At 43.4% G+C, this 23,570-nt stretch overlaps 2 protein-coding genes across 4 annotated transcripts in view; both read right to left on the minus strand.

The window, feature by feature from the left end:
* LOC308475072 (uncharacterized protein) overlaps window positions 1–16,968 on the minus strand; it is a 296,536-nt gene extending 279,568 nt beyond the window's left edge. Inside the window, exon 1 of the mRNA XM_081001889.1 lies at window positions 16,889–16,968. The gene's annotated coding sequence lies outside the window, so the exon portion shown is untranslated. The remainder of the gene's footprint in view (window positions 1–16,888) is intronic.
* The window catches only part of LOC308475068 (uncharacterized protein), an 82,467-nt gene that overhangs the window by 14,094 nt on the left and 44,803 nt on the right, over window positions 1–23,570 (minus strand). Inside the window, exons 1-6 of one of the 3 annotated variants that reach the window (XM_081001867.1) lie at window positions 16,916–17,032; window positions 14,276–14,774; window positions 13,993–14,074; window positions 12,477–12,559; window positions 12,232–12,358; window positions 6,067–9,580 (exon numbers count right to left, since the gene is read on the minus strand). The exons of 1 other annotated variant lie outside the window; for it this stretch is intronic. In XM_081001867.1, coding sequence (XP_080857993.1) covers window positions 7,779–9,580; window positions 12,232–12,358; window positions 12,477–12,559; window positions 13,993–14,074; window positions 14,276–14,683 — 2,502 coding nt within the window. In that variant the 5' untranslated portion in view covers window positions 14,684–14,774; window positions 16,916–17,032 and the 3' untranslated portion in view covers window positions 6,067–7,778. Of the gene's footprint in view, window positions 1–6,066; window positions 9,581–12,231; window positions 12,359–12,476; window positions 12,560–13,992; window positions 14,075–14,275; window positions 14,775–16,915; window positions 17,033–23,570 lie in introns of those variants that run through there. One more of the 3 variants, XM_081001865.1, reaches the window with a different exon arrangement.

Consider the following 23,570-nt stretch of genomic DNA (forward strand, 5'->3'; position numbering starts at 1 on the left):
GGTAAATCCTGCTGGTGGCGGCAACGGGCAGAAAGAAGCGGGTGCTCCGCTGGTGTCCCTGCGCCACGCTCTCTCTCTCGCCTGCCCACACAGGAGCTTGCTCAGATGACATGTAATGCCATTTAAAGGCGGTGAGGCCGCTTCCCTTCCGCCTGACGCGCGCTCCCACTGCCCCTCTCCCTCGCCGCCGTGGGGGGATTGCTCTTCCAAGGAACGGCGGAAAGACCCACCAGCACCCACCACAGAAACGGCGGGGGAGGGAGCGAGGGAACCCAGAAGGTGAGGCGGAGTGGGGGAGACGAGGGACGCGCCAAAACACGTCGCCCCTGCCTGCTGGAGGGGGGTTCCTGGAGAAGAAGCGGCCCCTTTTTTGCAGGGGGAGGCGGCAAAGGCAGCCGGGAAAGCAGACATGGAATAGGCACGATGGGATCTCCCGACTTTCTTACTTTTTTAAAAACTTTGAAGCAGCCACAGGGGAAGCATAGAATCATAGAAGTCCGACTTTGATCATAGAATTGTAGAGTTGGAAGGGGTCCCAAGGGTCATCTAGTCCAACCCACTGCAATGCTAGGGGATTTTATTAGCAGCGTTTACGGGGGGGGGGGTTAAGCGCATGAGTGTGGATTTAAACCCCGCTCCCCACATGGTCTGTTTCCTTCCTCTTTGCAGCCCCAAATTCTGGCTGCTGTTACCCCACCTGCACTGGGGACGATTTTCACACACAAACACGACTTAAGACGGCAAAAAGATCAGTGCAGACATACATTGTGTCGCTTGCAAAGCAGCGTTTGGCTTTGTCAACCCGATTTGGAAGGAAGATGTCTTTGGGATGGTTGGTCTGGGGCTCCGTCACTTCAGCCCCCCTAACCCTAGCCTTGTGCTGCAAAACGGATCCCCACATCAATTTTCTTGATTCCCCCCCTAAAAACTAGGTGCGCCCTATGGTCTGGTGCACCCTATGGAGCGAAAAATATGGTGAGTAGTTAACCCGAGGTACCACTGCACTCTAAAAGATCACACCATATTTTCCCATGATTACTGGTTGGAGTCTTTAAAAAAAAACATTTTTTTTTTAGCAAGTTTTACATAACAAATTTAAATTCAAACAAATATTTCATCTCATCATGGAGGATTCTCTGACTCCCTGACTCCCTGAGAGCCAGTGTGGTGTAGTGGTTAAGACCGGTAGTCTCGTAATCTGGTGAACCGGGTTCGCGTCTCCGCTCCTCCACCTGCAGCTGCTGGGTGACCTTGGGCCAGTCACACTTCTCTGAAGTCTCTCAGCCCCACTCACCTCACAGAGTGTTTGTTGTGGGGGAAGAAGGGAAAGGAGAATGTTAGCTGCTTTGAGACTCCTGAAGGGGAGTGAAAGGCGGGATATCAAGTCCAAACTCTTCTTCTTCTTCAAGGACTTCTTCCACCTGCCTTGCCCCCTCTCTGGCCCTAGGACTCCTCATGAGGAGCTGTTCCTGGAGGGAGACCTGTGAGGGGAGAGACTCCATCAGGCAAGGCCTCCTTCCACCTGCCTTGTTCCACCCTCTAGTCTCTGCTTTTCAATTTCCATTGTATTATTTTATGTACTGTGGCTTGCCATTGTTTGATTTATTATAGTTTAGAAATTATTTATTGTAACTGTTAAGAGTGAATTTCTGTTTAACTTTTATATGCTGATATTATTATTTTATACTATTCTAATGATTGTTGAATGTTACATTTTTGTTGTAGGTTGCTTATTTTAAAGTTATGTTTTATTATCTCGTTTTTGTATTGCATTAGATTGTTATAAGATGTACATTTTTTGTTTCTTCAGCTTGCAAACTGCCTTGAGTATTGTAAGATATAAAGATGGTATACAAATTTAAAATGCTGATGATGATGATTTCCAGCAAACATTTAAAGCAATTCTATACATTTTTGCTACTCTTACAGGTGTTAAATTCCACCAATACATCATTTACATATAATTTTCCTTCAACGCACAGAACGCTGTAAATTTCAAGTCCTCCCTCCAGTTTTTCCCAAGATGAAAATTGAATATATATTGTGTATATATATAATATATTGTGTTTAATCATTACTGATTAAACACCTGCTACAATTTGACTTCTTCGTCTTTTGTATGCCACTCTAGCAACAATTTATACATTTTAGAAAGTAACTTCACATTATTTTCCAATGTCTTTTTCAAACCTTGAAATTTCTGTACTAAATCCATTTTTCTTCTCTATTTTAAACACATCATTTAATTGATGCTATTGCAACCAATCTGTAACCAACTTTCTTACATCTTCAAAACTTTTCAATTTCAGTTGTTCTACTTCTATGAATAACTTTTTATAGGTTGCCCATTCACATTTAGCATTAGTCTTTTTTAGACATATAGCTTTCACTGGTGAAAGCCACCATGGTGTTTTCTGTTCTAACAGGTTTTTATATTTTTCCCATACTCCATAAATTGCTTTTCTTACCAAATGATTCAAAAATCCTTTTGCACTTTGGTCTTCTTATACCATAAATGTGCATGCCAACCAAATATATTACCATGACCCTCAAGGTCTAAGTTGTCTGTATTTTTTAACATTATCCACTCCCATAGCCAGCAGAGACATGATGCCTCATAATATAATTTCAAATCCAGCAGAGAGAAGCCACCTCTTTCTTTGGTATCTGTTAATAGTTTATATTTACTCCTTGGTTTCTTGCCCTGCCAGATAAATTTGGAAATATCTTTTTGCCATTGTTTGAAGTGTCCCTCTGTGTTGACCATGGGTATTGTTTGAAATATAAACAACATTCTTGGCAATACATTCATTTTCATAACTGACATTCTTTCCCAAAGTGATAGATTCATCCATCCCCAGATCTCCACGTTTTTCTTTGTCTCATTCCATGTTGTTACATAATTATCCTTTAAAATGTTTATATTCTTAGCAGTTAACCATACCCCCAGATACTTCACCTTTTTTAATTGTCAATTGCGTTGCTAGTTGTAGTTTATTTTTATTTTGTTCTGTCATATTTTTCACCGGTACTTTTGTTTTATTTTTATTTAACTTGAATCCTGCTACCTGTCCAAACTCAAATATTTTATCTTATACCCTTGGTATACTTAGCAACGGGTTTTCCACTGTTATTACAAGGTCGTCTGCAAATGCTCTCAATTTATACACTTTGCACCCAACTGTTATACCTTTTATTTCTTCATTAAATCTTATGTTCCTCACCAGGGTCTCTAATACTAAAATAAACAATAATGACAACAAGGGGCAACCCTGTCCTGTCTCATTTGTAATTTTACACTTTTCTGATACTACATTATTCACTATCAGCATTGCCTGCTGATCTGTATAAATTGCGTCAATTCCTCTTAAAATGTTTCTCCAAAATTCACCATTTCCATAGATTTTTTCCAGGACACATTGTCAAAGGCCTTCTCTGCATCCACAAACATCAAAGCAGCCTGCTTTTTATTCCTCACCTCCAGATATTCTATTATATCAATTATATTCCTTATGTTGTCCTTCAGCTGTCGGCCAGGAAGAAAGCCAGCTTGATCCTGATGAATTAACTTTTTAACAACAATTCACCATAATGTTAGCAAATAATTTATAATCATTGTTGAGCAGAGAAATAGGCCTATTTTTTACTGAAAGCAAATCTGTGTCTTGTTTGGAAGTAATTTTATGCATGCCTCTTTCCATGAATTTGGAATTTTCCCTTGTGTTCAATATTTTATTCATTACATCTTTCAACGGTTGTATCAGAAAGTCTTGTAGTTATTTTTATAATATTTGGCTGATAGACCATCTGGCTCCGGCGATTTACCTAATTTTAAATGGTTAACTCCTTGTTGCACCTCTTGTATTGTTATTGGTGCATTCAAATAATTTTCTCCTTCAGAATTTTTGGTAACTTACTCTGCTTTAAATATTCTTCAATTATATCTTTATTTTCTTTACCAGTTTGATATTACGCTGTATAATATTTTACAAATTGCCTTCTAATATCCTTCGGGTTATCTACTATTTTGCCTTCTATTCTCAATTTATTTATTACAGTCTGTCCCTGTTTCTTTTTTTAATTGCCAGGCAAGTAGTTTCCCTGGTTTATTTGCAAATTCAAAGTTTTTCTACCTTAGCATTTTAATCTTCCATTCAATTTCTCGGTTCACTAACATTGAGAATTGTGTTTGTAACATTTTTACATTCTGTTTTATTGACTCTTTTCCAGGTTGTTTTTTTTTTTGAAATCAATTCTTTTTCATTTCTAATCAATTATTTCAAAATTTCTTTTTGCCTCCTCTAACCTTTTTTTGACAAGCACTTTGCTGAATATAGAAACCTCTCACCACTGCTTTACTTGTATCCCAGACCATATTATTTCCTGTCCCTTGATTCAAATTTAATTCAAAGTAATCTTTCAGGATTTTTTCTGTTTTTTTGCAAAGTTAGTTGGTGTCAGGGGACTGCCATCAGAACAGAGGAGGGAGGCAGGGGAGCGGTTGGGATACAGAGTGTCTCCAAAGATCCTGAGGAGCAGCTCCTCCTCCAGCGGTGGGGAAAGCCACACCTCCAGTGAAGGAGAGATGGAAGGGACCAGCCAAGTGGGGAAAGGGGTTGCGGATGCTGTGGAGAGCCCCAGCACCTCACATAGCCAGGCTGACCAGGAGAGACGCACACCCCTTCCGTTGCCCAGCCTGCACACAGGGGTGAAACGTAAGGAAGGGAGGTGGAGGCTTGGGGTACCGAAGTTCTTATGCTGGGGGAGAAGCCAGAAGGGGCCACTCCCGGATTCTGCAAGTGACTAAGATGGACATGAACTTTGTGTTTCTGCACTGTAAATAGTTTGCACCACTAAAAACTGTAAAAGACAGGTCGGAATCCCACCTGGTTACTCATGAGCAACTGCCACCCACATCTGAAAACAATCCGGTAGTCATTGCGGTTGCTCGCGTGTAGCAGTGGAGAGCGGTACGATGGATCAAGAGGATACTGGGAGTCTGGAGGAGCAAAGAGCAGCGGCCAGAGGGGCTACAGGCAGAAGTGCTGGGGAAGAGGTGGCGTGGAATGTAGCAGCCCTGAGGCAGAGGAACGTGGAGCTGGAAGCGCACGTCGCTGAGCTCGCAGCGAGGCTGGAGGAGCGCAGAGTGCAGGACCAGCAAATCAGAGCAGCTCCGTTGGGGAGAAAAGTACCATCTCTGGTGAGCAATTTTGGTGGGAACCCTCAAGAATACCTTGCTTTTAAGATTGAGATTAAATATGCCTGGACTTACAAAGGAGGGAATTTGCTAATGATGAGGAGAGGGTGGCGTTCATAATTTCCCATTTAGAAGGGGCAGCCCAGGAATAGGTGAGACGTCTAATAGTGGTGGGAAACGATGCCCTCCAGGACTTGGGGAAATTTTATGAGGTGATGGATGCAATGTTTACCAGTGAAATTCAGGGGGATGTCACACAGCAGGAGCTACTGACCCTCAAGCAGGGATCCCTGACTGTTTGCAGCTATTGGTCACGGTTCGCAATGCTGGTGCACAAGCTGGACTGGGATTTGTTGTCCGAACCCATGCAGGCGCTCTTTAGGGCAGGCTTAAATTTGGACATTAAGGATGAACTCTCCAGGGGACCCTGACCGAGATCCATGGATGAGCTGACCAAGGCGGCGTTATCTATTGGTGTTCGGCAAGAGGCGCGTGTACAGGAAAGGCGGGAAGTCAGAGGGGTTATATTTATTCTTTGCATAAATTACTGCACCTTTTTAGTTTTGTCTGATGATATAAAGTCCATCCCCAGTTGTTTGTTCATCAAGACTTTTCTGTTTTCTTGCTACATGTGCTTCTTGCATATTATGTCCAAATTCTCTAGTCACCTAATCAACAAAGTTTGTAACTCCATCCCTAAAAGAGAGACTTCTCTGGCTTAATTTGTTTTTGAGAAACCCATACTTTCAACCTGCATATTTATGTTGTGAACCACTGTGAAATCTTCAGATGAAGGGCACATAAATTTTAAAAATGAGAATAAACAAGGATATTGACAAGCTGGACCATGTACAAAGGAAGATGACCAAGATGATCTAATATTATTTATGTATTTATTTAATTTGTATACCATCCTATACCAGGACTGCTAACCTGAATAAAATATTGGGGGGGGGGCAGGTAAGCCCCACCTCGCATAATCAATCACAGGATGTGATGCAGGCACACCATTTGAATGGCAATGCCTATCAACAGGGGAGTGGCCCCCTGAAATTTTATTTTGTTTTTGTAAAAAAAAAATCTGATGTAAACAGCATTTATCAATCTCAAATTACAATTACAATTCAAATATATATCAATTATAAAGCAAATTATACATTTTGTGTGGCCTCCTGCATGGTAGATTTCAAGGTGAGATAATTTTATTTCATCCTGCTTCTGAAATCTTAATTAATCCAATTATATTCTGTCTTGATCTTAATCCCTTACCTTATCAGCAGCTTCAAAGTTTTTGACTTCCATTCGTATTAACACATTTGTTAAATTTTATTTCTGCAAGAGGAATTCTGTATCCCCTATATTTCCTGTGTGTGATGTTTATTTTATCCATGTTTCTTCATCCTTCCTCTTCTCCATCATGTCCTGCACAGCATCGCTACTTCCGCTCTTTTCCTTTGTTCCTAGAGAATGAACCTGTAATTTCAACTGTGTCACACGCCATCTTTTTGTTGTTGTTATTGTTTGAGTCTACATAGAGAGTAATTTGGCGTCCTGCCAAATCTCTAGCAAGACTCCACCTACTGCTTCTCATCCAACTCTCTCAATTATGATCTGGCGTCCAAGCAAAGCCTTGGCCAATCTTCAAAGATCAAAATCCAGGTCATCCCATTGCAATACAGTGGAAATTCAATGTTCTAAATTCATTTCAATTTTCTCACACTGCTCTATTTTCTGTTGTACTTCGTAAGTATAATCCCATTCTTCTCTTGCCTTTTATCAGGTTGTTAGCATTCAAGGGGGGTTTGCTGAATCATTTATGTAGCAAACATGATATATATAAAGAAAGGGTAAAGGCTCCCTCCCCCTCACATACCATATTTTACATCGAAGGAAGTCTTCTTTCCAGTTTGAATCATTATGGCTTTGTAGCTGTTTCAGTTTAAGGGTCTGGTGACTTCTGTTTCAGTGTATCTGAAGAAGTGTGCATGTACACGAAAGCTTATACCCAGAACAAACATAGTTGGTCTCTAAAGTGCTACTGGACAATTTTTCAATTTAGCAGTTTATGATATTTTCCCATCTTTTGCAGCATGTGTCTGTATATTAGTTCTAAATTCATTCTAATAAACAGAACTCCCTCTGCTTCTTAATGGCTGCATAGGAGGGTTACAGATAAGCAAAATGCTTTTGCACTCAGCGCCTCCCTGCCACTCTGATTCCATGCCGGAGCAAGAGCCAGGTACCGAGATGATCTGTGAGTGAAGCTAACTCCCCCCGGGTCCTGGGGGGAGCTTGCAAGGAAAATTACTCTCAAATAATCCATGTTTATTCTTTGCTAATGATCACCGCTATAGTGGCAGTGGCATTAAGGCAGACCGGAACCGGAAGTCCAGCCCCCTAAAATATTTTATAATGGGAGGGGGCAAAGACCCCATGGCCTCTAGGAGTTAGCTCCTATAGCCTACACCCACAGGTCTCAGGGTGGTTACAACATAAAAACACAATATAATAAAACGAAAATACACATACACAAAAAACACCTTACACTCTCCCTCCACACATTTTAAAAAGGCATTAGATGTCAATTGGCCAAAGACCTGGTTAAAGAGGCGCAGATCTGGCTGGCGACTAAAGCAGTATTATGAAGGGTTTTTCTGCCCTTCGTATGAATTCTTTGGTGGGAAGTGAGATGGGAGCTCTTCCTGAAGCTCTTTCCACATTCGCTGCACTGATAGGGTTTCTCCCCTGTATGAATTCTATGATGGAAAGTAAGATAGGAGCTTGTACTGAAGCGCTTTCCACAATCCATGCACTGATACGGTTTCTCCCCTGTATGAATTTTTTTGTGGAAAGTGAGATAGGAGCTCGTACTGAAGCTTTTTCCACATTCCATGCACTGATAAGGTTTCTCCCCTGTATGAATTCTTTGGTGGGAAGTGAGATGGGAGCTATAGCTGAAGCTCTTTCCACATTTTACACACTGGTAGGGTTTCTCCCCTGTATGAATCTTTTGATGGGAAGTGAGATAGGAGCTCATACTGAAGCTCTTTCCACATTCAACACACTGATAGGGTTTCTCTCCTGTGTGAATTCTTTGATGGAAGGTGAGATAGGAGCTCGTATTGAAGCTCTTACCACATTCCATGCACTGATAGCGTTTCTCCCCTGTATGAATTCTTTGATGGGAACTGAGAAGTGAGCTCGTACTGAAGCTCTTTTCACATTCCAAGCACTGATAGGGCTTTTCCCCTGTATGACTTCTTTGATGGTAAGTGAGATCAGTGCTCCGACGGAATTGCTTTCCACATTCTAAACATGTATAGGGTTTCTCTCCTGTATGAATTCTTTGATGGGAAGTAAGAAGGGAACTCGTACTGAAGCTTTTTCTACATTCCAAGCACTGATATGGCTTCTCCCCTGTATGACTTCTTTGATGGGAAGTGAGATGGGCACTCTGACTAAAGCTCTTTCCACATTCTAAGCATATATAGGGTTTCTCCCCGGTGTGAATTCTTTGATGGAAAGTGAGATCACTGCTCCGACGGAAGCTCTTTCCACATTCCAAGCAATCGTATGGTTTCTCCCCTGTATGAATTCTTACATGGGAAGTGAGATCGGTGCTCCGACGGAAGCTCTTTCCACATTCCAAGCAATTATATGGTTTCTCTCCTGTATGAATTTTTTGATGGGAACTGAGATGGGAGCTCATACTGAAGCTCTTTCCACATTCCACGCAGTGATAGGGTTTCTCCCCTGTATGAATTCTTTGATGGGAAGTGAGATCAGTGCTCCGACAGAAGCTCTTTCCACATTCCACACAATGAAATGGTTTCTCTCCTGTATGAATTCTTTGATGAGAAGAGAGATGAGAGCTCTTACTGAAGCTCTTTCCACATTCCACACACTGATAGGGTTTCTCCCCTGTATGAATTCTTTGATGGGAAGTGAGATGGGCGCTCTGACTGAAGCTCTTTCCACATTCCACGCACTGATAGGGTTTCTCCCCTGTATGAAATCTTTGGTGGGCAGTGAGATGTGAGCTCTTTCTGAAGCTCTTTCCACATTCCACACACTGATAGGGTTTCTCTCCTGTATGAATTCTTTGATGGGAAGTGAGATGGTGGGTCTTACGGAAGCTTTTTCCACATTCCACGCACTGATAGGGTTTCTCCCCTGTATGAATTCTCTGATGGGAACTCAGAGAGGAGCTTGTACTGAAGCTCTTTTCACATTCCAAGCACTGATATGGTTTCTTCCTAGTGGGATTTCTTTGATGGGAAGTGGAATGGGAACTTTTTCCACATTCAAGATATTGATACGGCTTCTCCATTGTAGAGATTTTGTCACGGTCACCCTTGTTCTTGATTTCCAGTCCATCACTATCTGCAATGAAGAGAAATAGATTAGTGTCTCAAGGAGAAATTAATGAGCAATAGTAGTTAATATTGGTAATAGAGGCATTAACACATGGATGGTTTTACTAAAGGGTTGGGTGCATTTATTTAAGGTATTTAACTGACATCCTTAGGGGAACCTGTGATATATAATTTAAAATATATTTTAAATGCGGCGCCCTGAAAAGACTCAGTTTGAATTCCAGTGAGCCGCAGCTACCAAAAAGGAGCGCGAGGCTACCCTCCGGGGGGTCTCGAATAACACTGGGGTCCAGAGGCATCACGAAGGCTCCGTGAACCTCGAAACCCCAGGAGGATTACCCTGGGGGACAGAGTACCCGGTGGTGCTGCGTGTGCTCTCCTGTTTTTTAGTTTTTAACAGGATTTGAGCTGCAACACGAGGGGAAGCAACAAACCCCGTGCTGTGAAGCCTCAGGCTCTGAGTGAAAGCAGTGAGCCTCCAACAGCAGTTAAGAAGCTGGATACAAATAAGGCAACGAAAGCAACAACAAATAGAAATTTGGCCAAGAAATTTGGCTAAGAAAACCAGCGGAATAAGAAGACGTGGGGAGAAAGTAGAAGGAGTCCACTGCAGCGGTAAGAGTAAAATGGAATATAGCGGAAGGCTGGGAGAGGAGAGAAAGTAAGAAAGTAACTGCTAAGTGGGTGTAGCGGAGAGACCTCGGATACAAAGTATAAGAAATCTGAGGCAACGAAATGACTGAAAATATCTTAATGGATTAGAGAGAAGTGAATGGAAATTAATTGTTTCTCCAGGTCGGAGTGTGTTACGCCAGCGACTAGTTTGGGACACATAAGTGAGACCCTGCAATCAACCCTCTTGCTTGCCTGTTTAAACAGTGCCCGTTTTAAATAGTGCTTAAACTGTGATTTCCGCCTCCCACGTTTAAACAGTGACTGTTTTATACTTGAGGCGTCTGAAGGACTAAAAATTGAACTGGAAATAAGAGGAACTGAAACGCTGAGAGGCAGCGTCTCTTTAAGGAGGTTTGGGAGGAGAACACGAACTGTATGAGGAGAGTTTGAGAATACAGTGGGACTCTCCGCCGCCATTTCACACTTTGTTTCCTCCTCCTTCTTTAAAGTGGTACACAACAACAACTAATTAGGAGAAGATGGACGCTGCACTTTAAGCGATTGAATTACCGCTTTAGTCGGAAGAGACTGGGGGCAAACGGACAAGGAAGGAAGGCTTAAGTAGGACTTTTCGGCAAGACCTTCTGTTACCCCGGGAAGCTCCTCTCCTCGTGGAGCTCCTTCCACTTAGCTCCGCCTCTCTTCCCTGTTTCTGCTCTCGCATTAAGACTCACCTCGTATTCTGTTCCTGTTCCTTAGAACTTTTTGGTTGTGTGTCTTCCCCCTCACCTTTCCCCCCCCACGGTTTCTTGTTGTTCTTTTCCCCTCTCCTTCCCTCTCCTTCTTTGTATTTTTTGTATTTTAAGAGTTAAGACTTGGAAAGCAATTAAGGCGCCACTGTGTGGGGGTAGAGGGGAACTACATGGGAAGAACTACATCGGAAGAATAGAGAAAGTCAATATCTCAGCTTTGAGACCTCTAGGAGTGGGGAAAATCTTACTAGATAATTAATATAAGGCAACTAAGGCGCCACCGTGTGGGGGCAGAAGGGAACTACACTAGAAGAACTACATTGGAGGAATAGAGAAATTCAATATCTCAGTTTAGCGACCTCTAGGGGTGAAAAATTTTTTACTAGTTAATTAATATAAGCTGAAATACAAAATGAAAAAAGGGGTGGGAACGCCAGTAGAAAGGGAACCATCCAGACAAGAAAATGGGAAAGAAGGGAAAGAAATCAAGGATTATGACATCTTAATGGCGGAAATAAGGAAAGAATTTAAACATAATGAACAATATATTGAGAAAAAGTTATTAGAAGTACAGGATACATTGGATAAGAGATTGGAGGAGGTGGTGGGAGAGCTGACAGGAAAAGTGAAAGATTTGACGGTAAGATCCAAAGCTCTTGAGGACTCAATGAAGAGGGTGCAAAAAGATATGAAAGAAAGTAGGAAGGATATGGATAGGATTAAAATAGAGGTCAAGGAGAAAAATAAAATACAGGAAGAATTGTTGGACAGTATGGCAATGACTCAGATGAGACAGAAACAATCAAATCTGAAATTCAGGGGGATCCCAGAGGACCCAAATGAAAATATAAGACCTAAACTGGTTAGATATGAAAGAAGAGGATATGGCAGCTTGGTTAGATATGAAAGAAGAGGATATGGGATATTCAATAGCAAACATCTTTTGGATAAAAGTAAAATCCGCTAAAGCTAGAGGGAAGAAACTGCCAGGAGACGTATTAGTTATGTTCAACTCTTTGGACATGAAGTATTGAAACAGAACTATAACAAAAAGTTGTGTATTCAGGGAAAACCAATTATTATAATTAAAGAGATTCTTTCAAGATTTCTTCGAAGGAGAGATGTTTATAAAAAATTAACCAGCAATTTACTGTTCAAGGTTAATGGTGGGAATATTGAAATCCCAGGTGTTGTAGGGGACGCTGTTGAATTCAGTGAAAATATATGAGGTTCATCATAGAGAGCTGTTTTGATTTTAAAAACTGATATTATGATCCCACATGGGCCTTACCAAGATAGGCCATGATCCAACGATTCTCCTCCGTGACGTCCTTATGCAGCGCTCTCTGGTTAGGATCCAGCAACGCCCACTCCTCGTCCGTGAAATGAACAGAAACATCTTCAAAGCACACTGGACCCTAAAAGAAAAAGGGAAATGTCCTCCTCTGAGACAACACTGTTGTTCACCACCACTCCTTGAGCTAGGACATTGTTCCACCCCTCGGCCTCTGTCCCCGCAAGGCAGCTTCCCCTGACCTGATCTGGTTCCACAGCCGCTGCTTCCATTCTGTCCCCATTCAGAGATGGATGAAGAGGTCTAGCCAGTATCACTGTGTCACCTGCAAGAGGAAAAAGGTAAGGGGGAGGCCTAGAGTGCCTTCTTGTCTGACAGGTGAATCAGTGCATCTCAAACTACAGAGGGGCCTTTGAGAAAGTCTCACCTGCTGAGTGCATTTGGATGTTTGGGTGCATTAGAGATGTCAGTTTTGAAAAAATATATCTCCCCTCCTCTGGGCTCTTGGTCCCAACTATCTCCCCCAATAAAAGATGAAAAGAACCCACAGATGAGTTTCAAAACCATGGTGGATTAGAAAAGCAATGATTAAAAAATATATAAAATAAACAGGGTTTTTTAAAATTTAATTTGGATTTTTAAAATTTTAAATCTGATTTTTAAAAATAAATTGCTTTTGGAGGAAAAATCTTTCTATTGACAGTTTTCTATTTAAGTAGCATTATAGTCCAAAGGCTATTCATAAGGAAATAAGGATTTGTTTTTAATTATGTAGCATGAGCCTTTATATACAATGTCTGAATTTTTTGGTAAATGAATTCCATTAATCCATTCACAATGTCATGCAATTCCAGAGGTTTCTGTAAGAATATTTGGGGCAGTTTTTCTAACATGAAGATATTATCACAGATGTTTGTTTTTGCAGTTCTGAAAAGCGTGAATTTGTGTCCGCAAAGAAATCATGCCTTTTCTTCACAGGAAAAATGTTATAAAATAAACATACAGAGTTGAGGAGAAAACCTTCACCTTATTCTTCCTTTGCAAATTTATATACACAGAATCAACCCTTTAACTCTTAAATGTTAAGTTCCAAGAGGTTCAATGAACAGATTGTTTGGAGTGGAATAGATCTGCACAAGTAGCTAAGTGTGAAGCAGTAAAAATAAAAGTGCAACCTTGTGAGAAGAATACTCCACAAGTCTTGGGATCTTTGGGTGGTAACTGGGATCTGCAAGTTCCTGACGAGACCTTGAAGTGCTGGCCAGTCAACTAATAAGGTTGACGGGTTCCAGGCCCTTCTTCCCAGGACTCAACTGGCACTGTCCAAACAATAAAATCTCTAACTACTGTACGCTAGTTAAAAAACATGGATACATATGCTGTAATGTTATTGTTTTAGTTAAATAAATTATTCAAATTGTTATTAAGGAAATGATTATTTATTTATTTTTCTCCTTCCAATAAAGTACAGCAGAAAAGTTGTCCAAATATAAGCAGCTAACTTATTAAACCTGACAATAATTCCATAATTATCTATGTATTTCTAACCAAATCAGTAATCTTTTATCAAAGATTGTAAAAACCACTCTGAAAATCTATTATTCTAAAAATGAAACCTTCATCTGGTTGTAAATATTAAGATTATACCAGCAAGCATGAGATTTTCTGTAAAAAACAAATGATTTGATTCAAATCCATCCTGTTCAAAGCCAAAGGAATATGACCAAATGGAGAGAGGAAAAACTCCTCCCTCCTTACCCTGATGCCTCTCTCTGGTGTCCAACGGAGGCCTCTCTGTCTCACAGGAATCCAGGTCCATTTCTGCAAAATGATCATTTTCCTGAAAGACCAACAAGGATTCAAAACAGAGAATGAAGGGTGAGAAATATTACAAAGAGAATGAAAAAGACTTGAAGGGTGTTAGATCTCATTCCATGGATGCCTTCCCAGAAAAAAAAATGAGCCATCAGTAGAGCATGATGGGATGTTTTCTGTCCTGTTTGGAGCCCCTTTGGAGTATCCAGGGCAAAGTCTCTCTCACCTGCTTTCTCTCTGCCTCCTTTCTCTCTTCTGCCTGACTCAGGAGGAAACCTTCGGCCAGGGCCACCGCTTGGGAACTGGTCTCCGCTCCGCATTCCCTCACCCAGCTCTCCATCTCCAGTGGAAGGACAGCCAGGAACTGCTCCAAGATCACCAGGTCCAGCATCTCAGCTTTCGTGTGCCTTTCTGGTTTCAGCCACTGATGGTCAAGGTGGTAAAGTCGGCTGCAAACCTCTCGGGGTCCTTTAGCCTCCTGGCAGCAGAACTGCTGGCCCTGCACCTCTGAGCGGAGGGTGCCCTCCTCACCCAGGATCTTCTGCACAGAGTTTTCCCAGAATCCCCCACTGCTCCCAGTTTGTATGGCATGGCCTCTTCCTGCTCCAGGGCCAGCTGAGTCTCGCACATCCATCTATGCTCTCAGGAAGCCTCTGAGAGATCGGAAGGAACCCTTTGGTCTTCTGCCAAGTTCTGTCTGTCTTAGTGAGAAGCTCTAGCAAATCCTACAAAGCAAATACAGTGTATAAAGTTGTATAAAGTTTACACACCCTCTTCTCTCTCTACTGAGCACCCAAGAATCCTGCAAAATCCCTTTGTCAATAAATACAGTATGGGGAAAAAGCATTTTAGATTTTTTTAGCAACAATGCCAAAATTGTTAGGAAACCAGACAATGAGGAAGAGGAGGCTACCAGCACCAACAATAGTGATATAAATCCGCACAGGAAAAATGCTAATCCACCAACTTTCTCAAAGTTGCAGTGAGAACATCCATGACTGGAGATGTTTTGGTATGCCCTGACTGCTAAGTATTTGCCTGGGCCGAGGACACAGGTTTTGTGAAAAGCAGAGCAGCATAAAGGAATGAAACAGGGTGTATATATTTATATTCTGCTTTTGAAATGTGGCATTTTTGTGATATGGAAGGAAGTGGGTGAAATCTAAGAGGAGTCAGTCAGTGAATAAAATTCTCAGGCTCCTTTAAGACCAGATAGTGCATGAGTCCATGTTCTCTGCTTATGGTGATGTTTTATTCTCTGGGCTTGGTCTGAGTTACATGTGAAACCCATTTCCGGATTGTTTTATTCAGTGCTGTGATGTGTTGCAAAATCCAGGACTGTCCCTGTGAAATAGGGACACTTGGGGGTCTGCATCATGCACCCCATTCCTTCCCCACAGGAGAAAGGGAATCTAGTCTACAAGTAACTACGGAGAAGAAGAACTGAGCGAAATAACAGAAGCATTGCCTAGCAATGCAAAAGTTGACAAGAAAGCCATCATGGAGGAATTTCGGAGTTTTAAAGACAAGCTGGGCAAGGTCTCCAGGCAGAGTCTGCAGCTTCTGGCTCATATCTTAATCTATGCAGAGTTCTGAACTTCTTGCAGCTTCTCCCACTTAGTACTGCAGAATGAAAAATGGGGGGGGGGGGGGAGGGAGCCAGCTAAATCTGGTGAAAACAGCCGGAATCGCTTGCTTGTCACTACCTGTGATGAATGTGATACAGCAGCAAAAGAAGAAGAAAAAAGCTAGCGCTATTCTAGGCTGCATCCACTGAAGTCTCGAGTCCAGATCATGGGAAGTCATATTCCTGCTCTATCCTGCCTTGGTGTCATTCTCCCCCCCACCCCCCCATGGGGAGTGGAAGGCCAAATGAGTGGAGAGGAGACTCACCAGATCCCAGCAGGGGACAGCGATGCAGCCCTTGAAAGACAGACACAAAAACTGACTCCTAAGGGAATAATTTGCATCTTTTGAATAATGGATGCTTGGCTCTCATTGGGGTCCTCATCCGGGGGTCCTCAGGAGTTGCTCTCCCCCCACCCCCACTTCCAGGCACATTTCTCCCCTGCTTCCGTCTCCTTTTCTTGCACTTGGTCTCTCTGCCGCTCTCCAGGCAGACTCCTGGGGTGGGGTCCCTTTTTCTTTGCTCTGAGGGCCAGAAATGTATCTGGCCAACCCCCTGAGGGCCAAGTGGACAGGGTCAAAAGACACCTCCCTTGAAATATAGGCGGGTTATTTATTATTATTATTCAATTAGATAGCTTAACACATACACAGCCATTGATGCCAAGGTCCCTGGAGGCTCAGTGAGTAGCAGCGCCCATTTCCAGCAACAATCCCTTTGGGAGAGAGAGGATGTGGTCCTGGGATGCCCTGCTCTGGGTGCGAGGGGATTGCTGCAGTGGCCTCCGTGGGGAGCTGCCCTGGGAGACACTGGGAAACTGGTCCCCAATGCAGCAGCCAGACTCTGGGCTGGGATCCCTCTCTTTATTCCTGGCCTTTCTCTCCCACCTTTTTTTTGGGGGGGGGGGGGCTAGTCCACCTCCTCGTCCAGCTTTGGAAAACCATTTGCACATGTTTCCTCTGTTGTGCAATGACGCTGAGCGACTCACACAGAGTTAAAGTCCCAGGGACTCCTTTGTGTAAAGAAGGGAGATTTTTTCTGAAAGGGGGGGCAGAGGGTCAAATGAGTTTGGGATCCTCTGATCTGCAGGAAGGAGAGCGTGGCAGACCTGGCCCCTCCCTGGCAGGACCCTCTCCCCCCTGACTTGCCCCCCCCCATGAGCAGATCAATCTCCCCAAGTCCCCTCCCCTGCTGCAGCCCTGGGACCCCCACCAGATCCCAGAGAGAGAGGAGACTCACCAGATCCCGGGAGGGGACAGCGATGCAGCCCTTGCAGCAGAGACACAAAGCAACACCCCCCCTTGCAGGAAAGGACTGGGGAGGGAGGGGCCTTGGCTCTGGAGGACCTGCCCCCCTGCTTCCTGTCCTCTCTAGGAAGGCAGCTCACTTCCCTTTAACCCTTGCCAAGCCTAGTCCCCCCAACTCAGCCCTCTCTCGCTTGGCAGAACCTCAGATTCTTATTATTTCTTATGGATTTCGGGGGGCAGCTGCCCCCCTGGCTCCGCCAATGCCCAGATATCCTTTTGTGGGGTGAGGCTCTTGGCTGGACTCTGAGCATCTCCCTCCCTTGGCCGGAAAGTGGAGGAGCAGCTTGCAGGGAAAAGGACCAATTCTGCAGCTCCAGCTCCAGAGGCATAGCAAGATCAGGTGGTACCCGGTGTCACACCCCCCCCCCCCACACACACATACAGAATTTTTTTCATCAGTAAAAGAAGTTACACACAACTATTTAAAATATTTAGAAATAATTACAAATGAACCGTTTGCTGAGAATCAGATTACAATACATGTCCACATTTTAAATATCTGGAAGGGCTTGCCTAAACAAACATTTATTTATTTTTGCAGGCACCAAAAAGAAAAGCAGGAAAAAGTAGTGCAGGCAGGGAGTTCCAAAGTCTACCTGTGTTGCCACACTTAAATTTTGAATTCTCACAAGTACAGGTGTTCTATGTGGAACCAGTAACTGTGCCAGTTTTCTCAAAGCAGTTGAGTTGGGAATACATGGGGGAAGGCAATCTCTCAAGTAAACTGATCAGAAGCTGTTAAGAGCTTTGTAGTCCACCATAAGATGAGTGGGACCAGGACAATGGCCAGCCTAGCCTGAGAAACATGGCTGTAGGGAATTTTTTTTAAAACCCAACTTTTTTTGTTAAGTACCTTTCATCATCCTCAAGCACCAGCACCAACCAATAGTCATTTTAACCACCAATCAGAAAGAAGCCGTTCCAAAGCAGTGTTGTGGTGCAGAGACAGACAGACAAGTCTTTGGGAGCAGCCAGATTTTTATGTGTCAAACAAAAGCACCATGCATTGCCCTAAAAGTCATCCATGCGACGGTCATCTCCAGGCTTGACTACTGTAATTCGCTCTACGCGGGGCTGCCCTTGAAGCTGTCCCAGAAACTTCAGCGGGTGCAGAATGCTGCAGCGAGGCTCCTCACGGGGTCCCTGCCATGGGAGCATGTTGGGTTGAAATAACGACAGACGAGTGGTGTCATATGGGAGGCATCTCTCGAGGAAGTCTCGAGGAGTCTCTTTTATTGAATATTACAGCATTGCCACATACGTGATTGTTGCCGATTGGTTAACACAAGTACAAAGCAAAGGGTTGCATATAGGCATTAATCACCAATAGATTAAAGGGTGGGAAAGGCAACACAGAATTGGACAGGCGTGAAAACCTCCTTATTAAACTTTTACTAGTGATGGATATAGCATTCATCCGTAGATGTGGTCAACTATGCATTAAGAACAGGTCAGGTACGAACTCAATGTGAACTGAACATTCTAGGAATGTTTCAGCTTAGAACGGTTTGCGCAGCATCATATGCAGAAGCGAAGCTTAGAAGCAAGACTTCCCATCAGGCCACAGTCATGTGCAGAAGCAAGGCTTTCCTTCATCTCCTCCTTTCTTTTTTATTTAAAAGTGAGTGGGACAAAAATACTTCGGGATACGTGGTTTGCCAGCGCATGCCCGAAATAAGTCTGTCCACCGATGTTGCTATGTGATTTCAGGGTGAATGGGACAAAAATACTTTGGGATAGGTGGTTTGCCAGCGCATGCCCAAAATAAGTCTGCCCACATCTCCCCTAATGTTTACTGTTGGTGCTGCCATTTCACAAAATAGGCAGCAATAATTTTATTGGGCGGCTGAGGAGGATAAAAACACTGAGACCAAAGGCGTATGAGACCAGGGATGCATTGGATGAAGCAACATAGCAAAATTAATATACATATTATGATAATGACATATTGAAAAAGATTGTGAAGCCAATTCAGATTTGGCAACCAGGCAGTGAGCCACTGGGTGAACGAATCCCAGAGGCCAGAAAATCCAACGTCCTGTTTGATGTGATGTGTGAGATTTCGCAGATGAGAGATTTGCTTTTGAATAGCTTTGGAATTGTCAGTAATATTGAAACAACACATGTCATCCACTTGTTCACAACCATAATGATGAAGCATTAGCAAATAATCTATTGCAGCGCGATTCTGTAAGAGTCCATGCTGGAGTTCACTCTGCTCTTTATTCAAAAGGTGAAGGGCTTGTGAAGTACAGTAAAGTTCAGAGCTTTTGCTGCGGAGCAAGCTACAGAGTTAATGTTCATACTATTCCGTACAGCCAATCCAGGGACTCCTAAGAGAGAGACAGCTAGAGAAATATATTCAGATCTGCTAGGGAGAGAAACAGAATCATCACAATCATTAGTCAATTCTACAGAGCGTCGATATCGAGAGCAGGACAAATGATGCTTTTTGGGTAAAATGATGGACAAACGGCTTAAGCAGCAAGGTGTGCCATGGCTAATGTTTGCTGGGATATAATTGAATGTGTAGCCTGGGCACGACCAGAACCAGCCTTCAGGCAGCTCTGTATATTTATATATATATGAAATATTTACATAATTAGAGCAATTAAAATTGTTATCCTTGCCCATTTTCACACAGTTGGTTTTTGTGCAATTGACCATACGGGCACAAGTGGCATTAAAGGAGGCCACGTATGGGGTCAACAAATCAATGGCCAGAGGTGGGCGTCGGCGCAGTTGGTTACCCCAGTGATGGTAACCGGAATAACCAAGGGTGCGGAGAGAATCATTTTGGGGTAGGGATGAATAAAACCAGGTATCATTTTGCAAATCGAGAGGGTCATGGCAAACAGGGATAAGGCAGGAGCCAAGGATTTCACCTATTGATACCTGTTGAGTTAGGCAAAAGGAAGAAACATTGAGGGTTTTTGCAAAAGATTCCCACACATTTATCGATGTGGAACCACCGCTATTAGGAGCGGAAGCAGAGAGGGGCAAAAACAAAACACTGAAAATGAGCACTATCATGGAATTTATATTAAGGCAGGAAATGAGACACAGAAGCAAATCTCCATTTCCCACTTTTCATTTCTTTTTTTTTTTTTTTGACGAAGATGGGGGTATTATCCGCCAGGGGCTCTGCATTGTTTAGCAAAATAACCTGGGCATTTGCAGTTGAAGCAGTTGCCTGTCGGCTTATTACCAGCCTGGATGGCACCGGCAAGCAAAGACATCGCATGGCTCTGACTTCCAACATCTGCACAGGTTTGAATCATATCGGCCAGGTCATATTTGGGGCGATGTATGATTGACTGCAAAGCTTTCTTGCAATCGGTGTTTGCATTTTCAAAAGCCAATTTTTTCATCAATTCATTTTGAGCTGTAGGGTCATCAATCTGCCTGGTGATTGATTCTTTCAGTCAATCTCTAAATTGATGGTAAGGCTCCGAATGTTGTTGCTTAATATTTACGAAGGAGCTCAGTGGTTGCCCTGAGACAGGGACTTTCCGAAAGGCGCGTTGCACACAGGTCGCGGTGCGACTGAAATGTAAAGGTGTTAATTGCGCCTGGGCTGGTATATTATCATACAGACCAGCACCAAAGAGTTGGTTGGCTGAATGCTGTGGATCAGCCAGGGCTGCTGCGCTATGCTTAAATTTCCTTTCAAAAACTACATACTGAGCAGGAGATAAAAGCATGCGCATCAAATCCTTCCAATCTTGAGGTAACATTGTGTAACCATTTGCGATCTCCTCCAGCATCCCCAGCACATAGGAAGATTTGAGGCCAGAATCAGTAATGGCTTTCCTTAATTCTCTCAGAACAGAATAAGGAAGCGCCTCGTACATTATCTGTTGCTGCGCAGTGCTGGGGTTGGTATAGCAGATAGGGAAAGCAGATGGCATTTCCCCCGCCCATCCAGCCTCTTCCTCTAAGGAGAGGTGCCCTTGCTGCCTAGCTTGAGAAAGCGCGGCGCGTACAGCTCCTGTGGAAGAGCACGCAGGGGCTGGGGCAGGCAGAGGGATGGGGGGGTGGATGTGGGCTGAGGCGTAGGGAGGGGTTGGCAAGGTTGCGATGGGGTGAAATCTTAGGGTAAGGTGGAGGATTGTCTGCAACGGCTGAAGGAGCAGGTGCCGTCGGGGATGCCTGAGATGCCTGAGGTCCTAATCTAGCGACGGCATCTGCACACTTCTGCCAAGTGAGCAGACAATGAATCGGTGCCCTCGGTTCTGCAAAAAGGGTTTTTCCGATCTTTTGCCAAGCCTCTGACCCTAAAGACCCCGATTCCGGATACCACGGGCACTGGCAAGCAATCTCACATAACAATTGTTCAATTTAATTCAAAGAAATATGAGCACCTGCCACCCGCTGTCTAACGAGATGGAGCAGGTCCTTGGTATGCTCTTTTTGGAATTTTGTCAACCCCCCCCCCCATACTCACAAAGTAGCGCGCTAATACTTTTCCAGTCGAGTGAAGTACAGGGGCTGGCTGCGTAAGGGATCTGGCAATCACGTCGGGGTCACCAGATGTTGGGTTGAAATAACGACAGACGAGTGGTGAGTGTCATATGGGAGGCATCTCTCGAGCAAGTCTCGAGGAGTCTCTTTTAGTGACTATTACAGCATTGCCACATACGTGATTGTTGCTGATTGGTTAACACAAGTACAAAGCAAAGGGTTGCATATAGGCATTAATCACCAATAGATTAAAGGGTGGGAAAGGCAACACAGAATTGGACAGGCGTGAAAACCTCCTTATTAAACTTTTACTAGTGATGGATATAGCATTCATCCGTAGATGTGGTCAACTATGCATTAAGAACAGGTCAGGTACGAACTCAATGTGAACTGAACATTCTAGGAATGTTTCAGCTTAGAACGGTTTGCGCAGCATCATATGCAGAAGCGAAGCTTAGAAGCAAGACTTCCCATCAGGCCACAGTCATGTGCAGAAGCAAGGCTTTCCTTCAGGAGCATATTCATCCAGTGCTTTTCCAGCTGCACCCTAACCTTTAAAGCCCTTCACGGCCTAGGACTGTCGGGAAACCAGCCCACCAGGTGCGGAGGAAAAATGACGAGGAGTCATGGGTGAAGGTTTAAAGCAAGGAGTGAGCTCTCTCCCCCAGCAGCCTTGCATGTTTATTAGCCTTGCGCACATTACATCATGTTGCATATACACGTGTAGCACTCGGGTGGAAAACAGCTAGGGTTTGCATTTCTTAGAATAACTTCTCTACCAGACAGCATGACAGCCGCGTAAGCTTTGCGGTTAGGCAGCGCGACACTGACCCAGGCGTGTGGGGGAACAAGTCAGCAGATGCTTCCTCTTGCACAATCTTGCACAAGGGTGCTATTTTTTTATTGCATCCCCACATGCCCTCCTTTTTTATTTTATTTAATCAGAGTCATAAATTTCATTGCGAAAGCGCGTGTATCTGGCAAAATATTCTCGGCGGGGGACACCTAAGGAAATGCGTCGCGAAGACCACCACCCCATACATTGGGTGATCAGCGAGGGAACACATTGTATGCAACAACAAATACACACAAATCCTATAACCAATCCTAAGCCTATTAGCAATAAATGACGAAACCAAAATCCATCGGGAAGCCAGGAAAAAAGCCATTCCCAAGGGTCAGGAATGGGAGGATGTGAGATCGGATTTTGTTTAACCATGGCTTCCATTTCATTAATAGTTGTGGAAATACTAAGATTATAATCTTTTATATACATACAGCAGTGTGATAACACTAACCCACACACCCCTCCCTTGGAGGCCAAAATGGTGTCCAAAGCATAGCGGTTCTGCAGGGAAACCTCACGAATATTGGACATTTCTTGGTTAATTACTTTCAAGGCTTTTATAGTTGCATTGAATAGCCCTTCTGTCCAGTTGGAGAGTCTGTGGAGGTCCCTGTAATTCATGGCAACACCAAGAGGGGGCAGGGCAGCCCTAGCAATTGCAGTTTCAGCATAATGAACTATAGGAGCATTAACATCTCTCTTATTGCGAAGCCGAAGCGAAGAAATATTATCTAACTTATAAATCAATGGAACTACAATACCAAGGGTGCAAATCCCTGAAAAACTTTTAGGAATTTCCTTATAGGCTTTACGTCCGCAGAAAAGCCAAAGATCATTCTGTAAAACCATGGATGTCCTACTACTCTTTTTCATCCACCATATCCATCCATCAAAATCATTGCACATTGCATGCTGGCCCCATGTCATACGGTGGGTAACATTCCCTATAACTACTGGTGGTCTTCCACTGCGTGTGGTTGTGTTCAAGAAACAAGAGGAGGTATTGACATATTCATAAGTCCAAGCACAATTAGGGTAGTTCCCTAGAAATACAGATGTGTTATGTTTAAACTTAAAACACCTATCTGCTGGTTCTAACAAGGTCAATACCACTGGTGGAAAACGTGTGCGGTTAATCTTGAGATTATTACTTATCTTAAAAGAATCATTAATGGGGATGCCATGCAACAATATGCCAGAGCGTCGAGCCTGTGGAGGAATATGCATACAAATCCAACAATTAGTATAATTCAAAATCTTTGACAATTGAGCCATG

The sequence above is a fragment of the Podarcis pityusensis genome (genome assembly GCF_964106645.2).
Source record: "Podarcis pityusensis genome assembly, chromosome: 4".
Lineage (NCBI taxonomy): Eukaryota > Metazoa > Chordata > Lepidosauria > Squamata > Lacertidae > Podarcis > Podarcis pityusensis.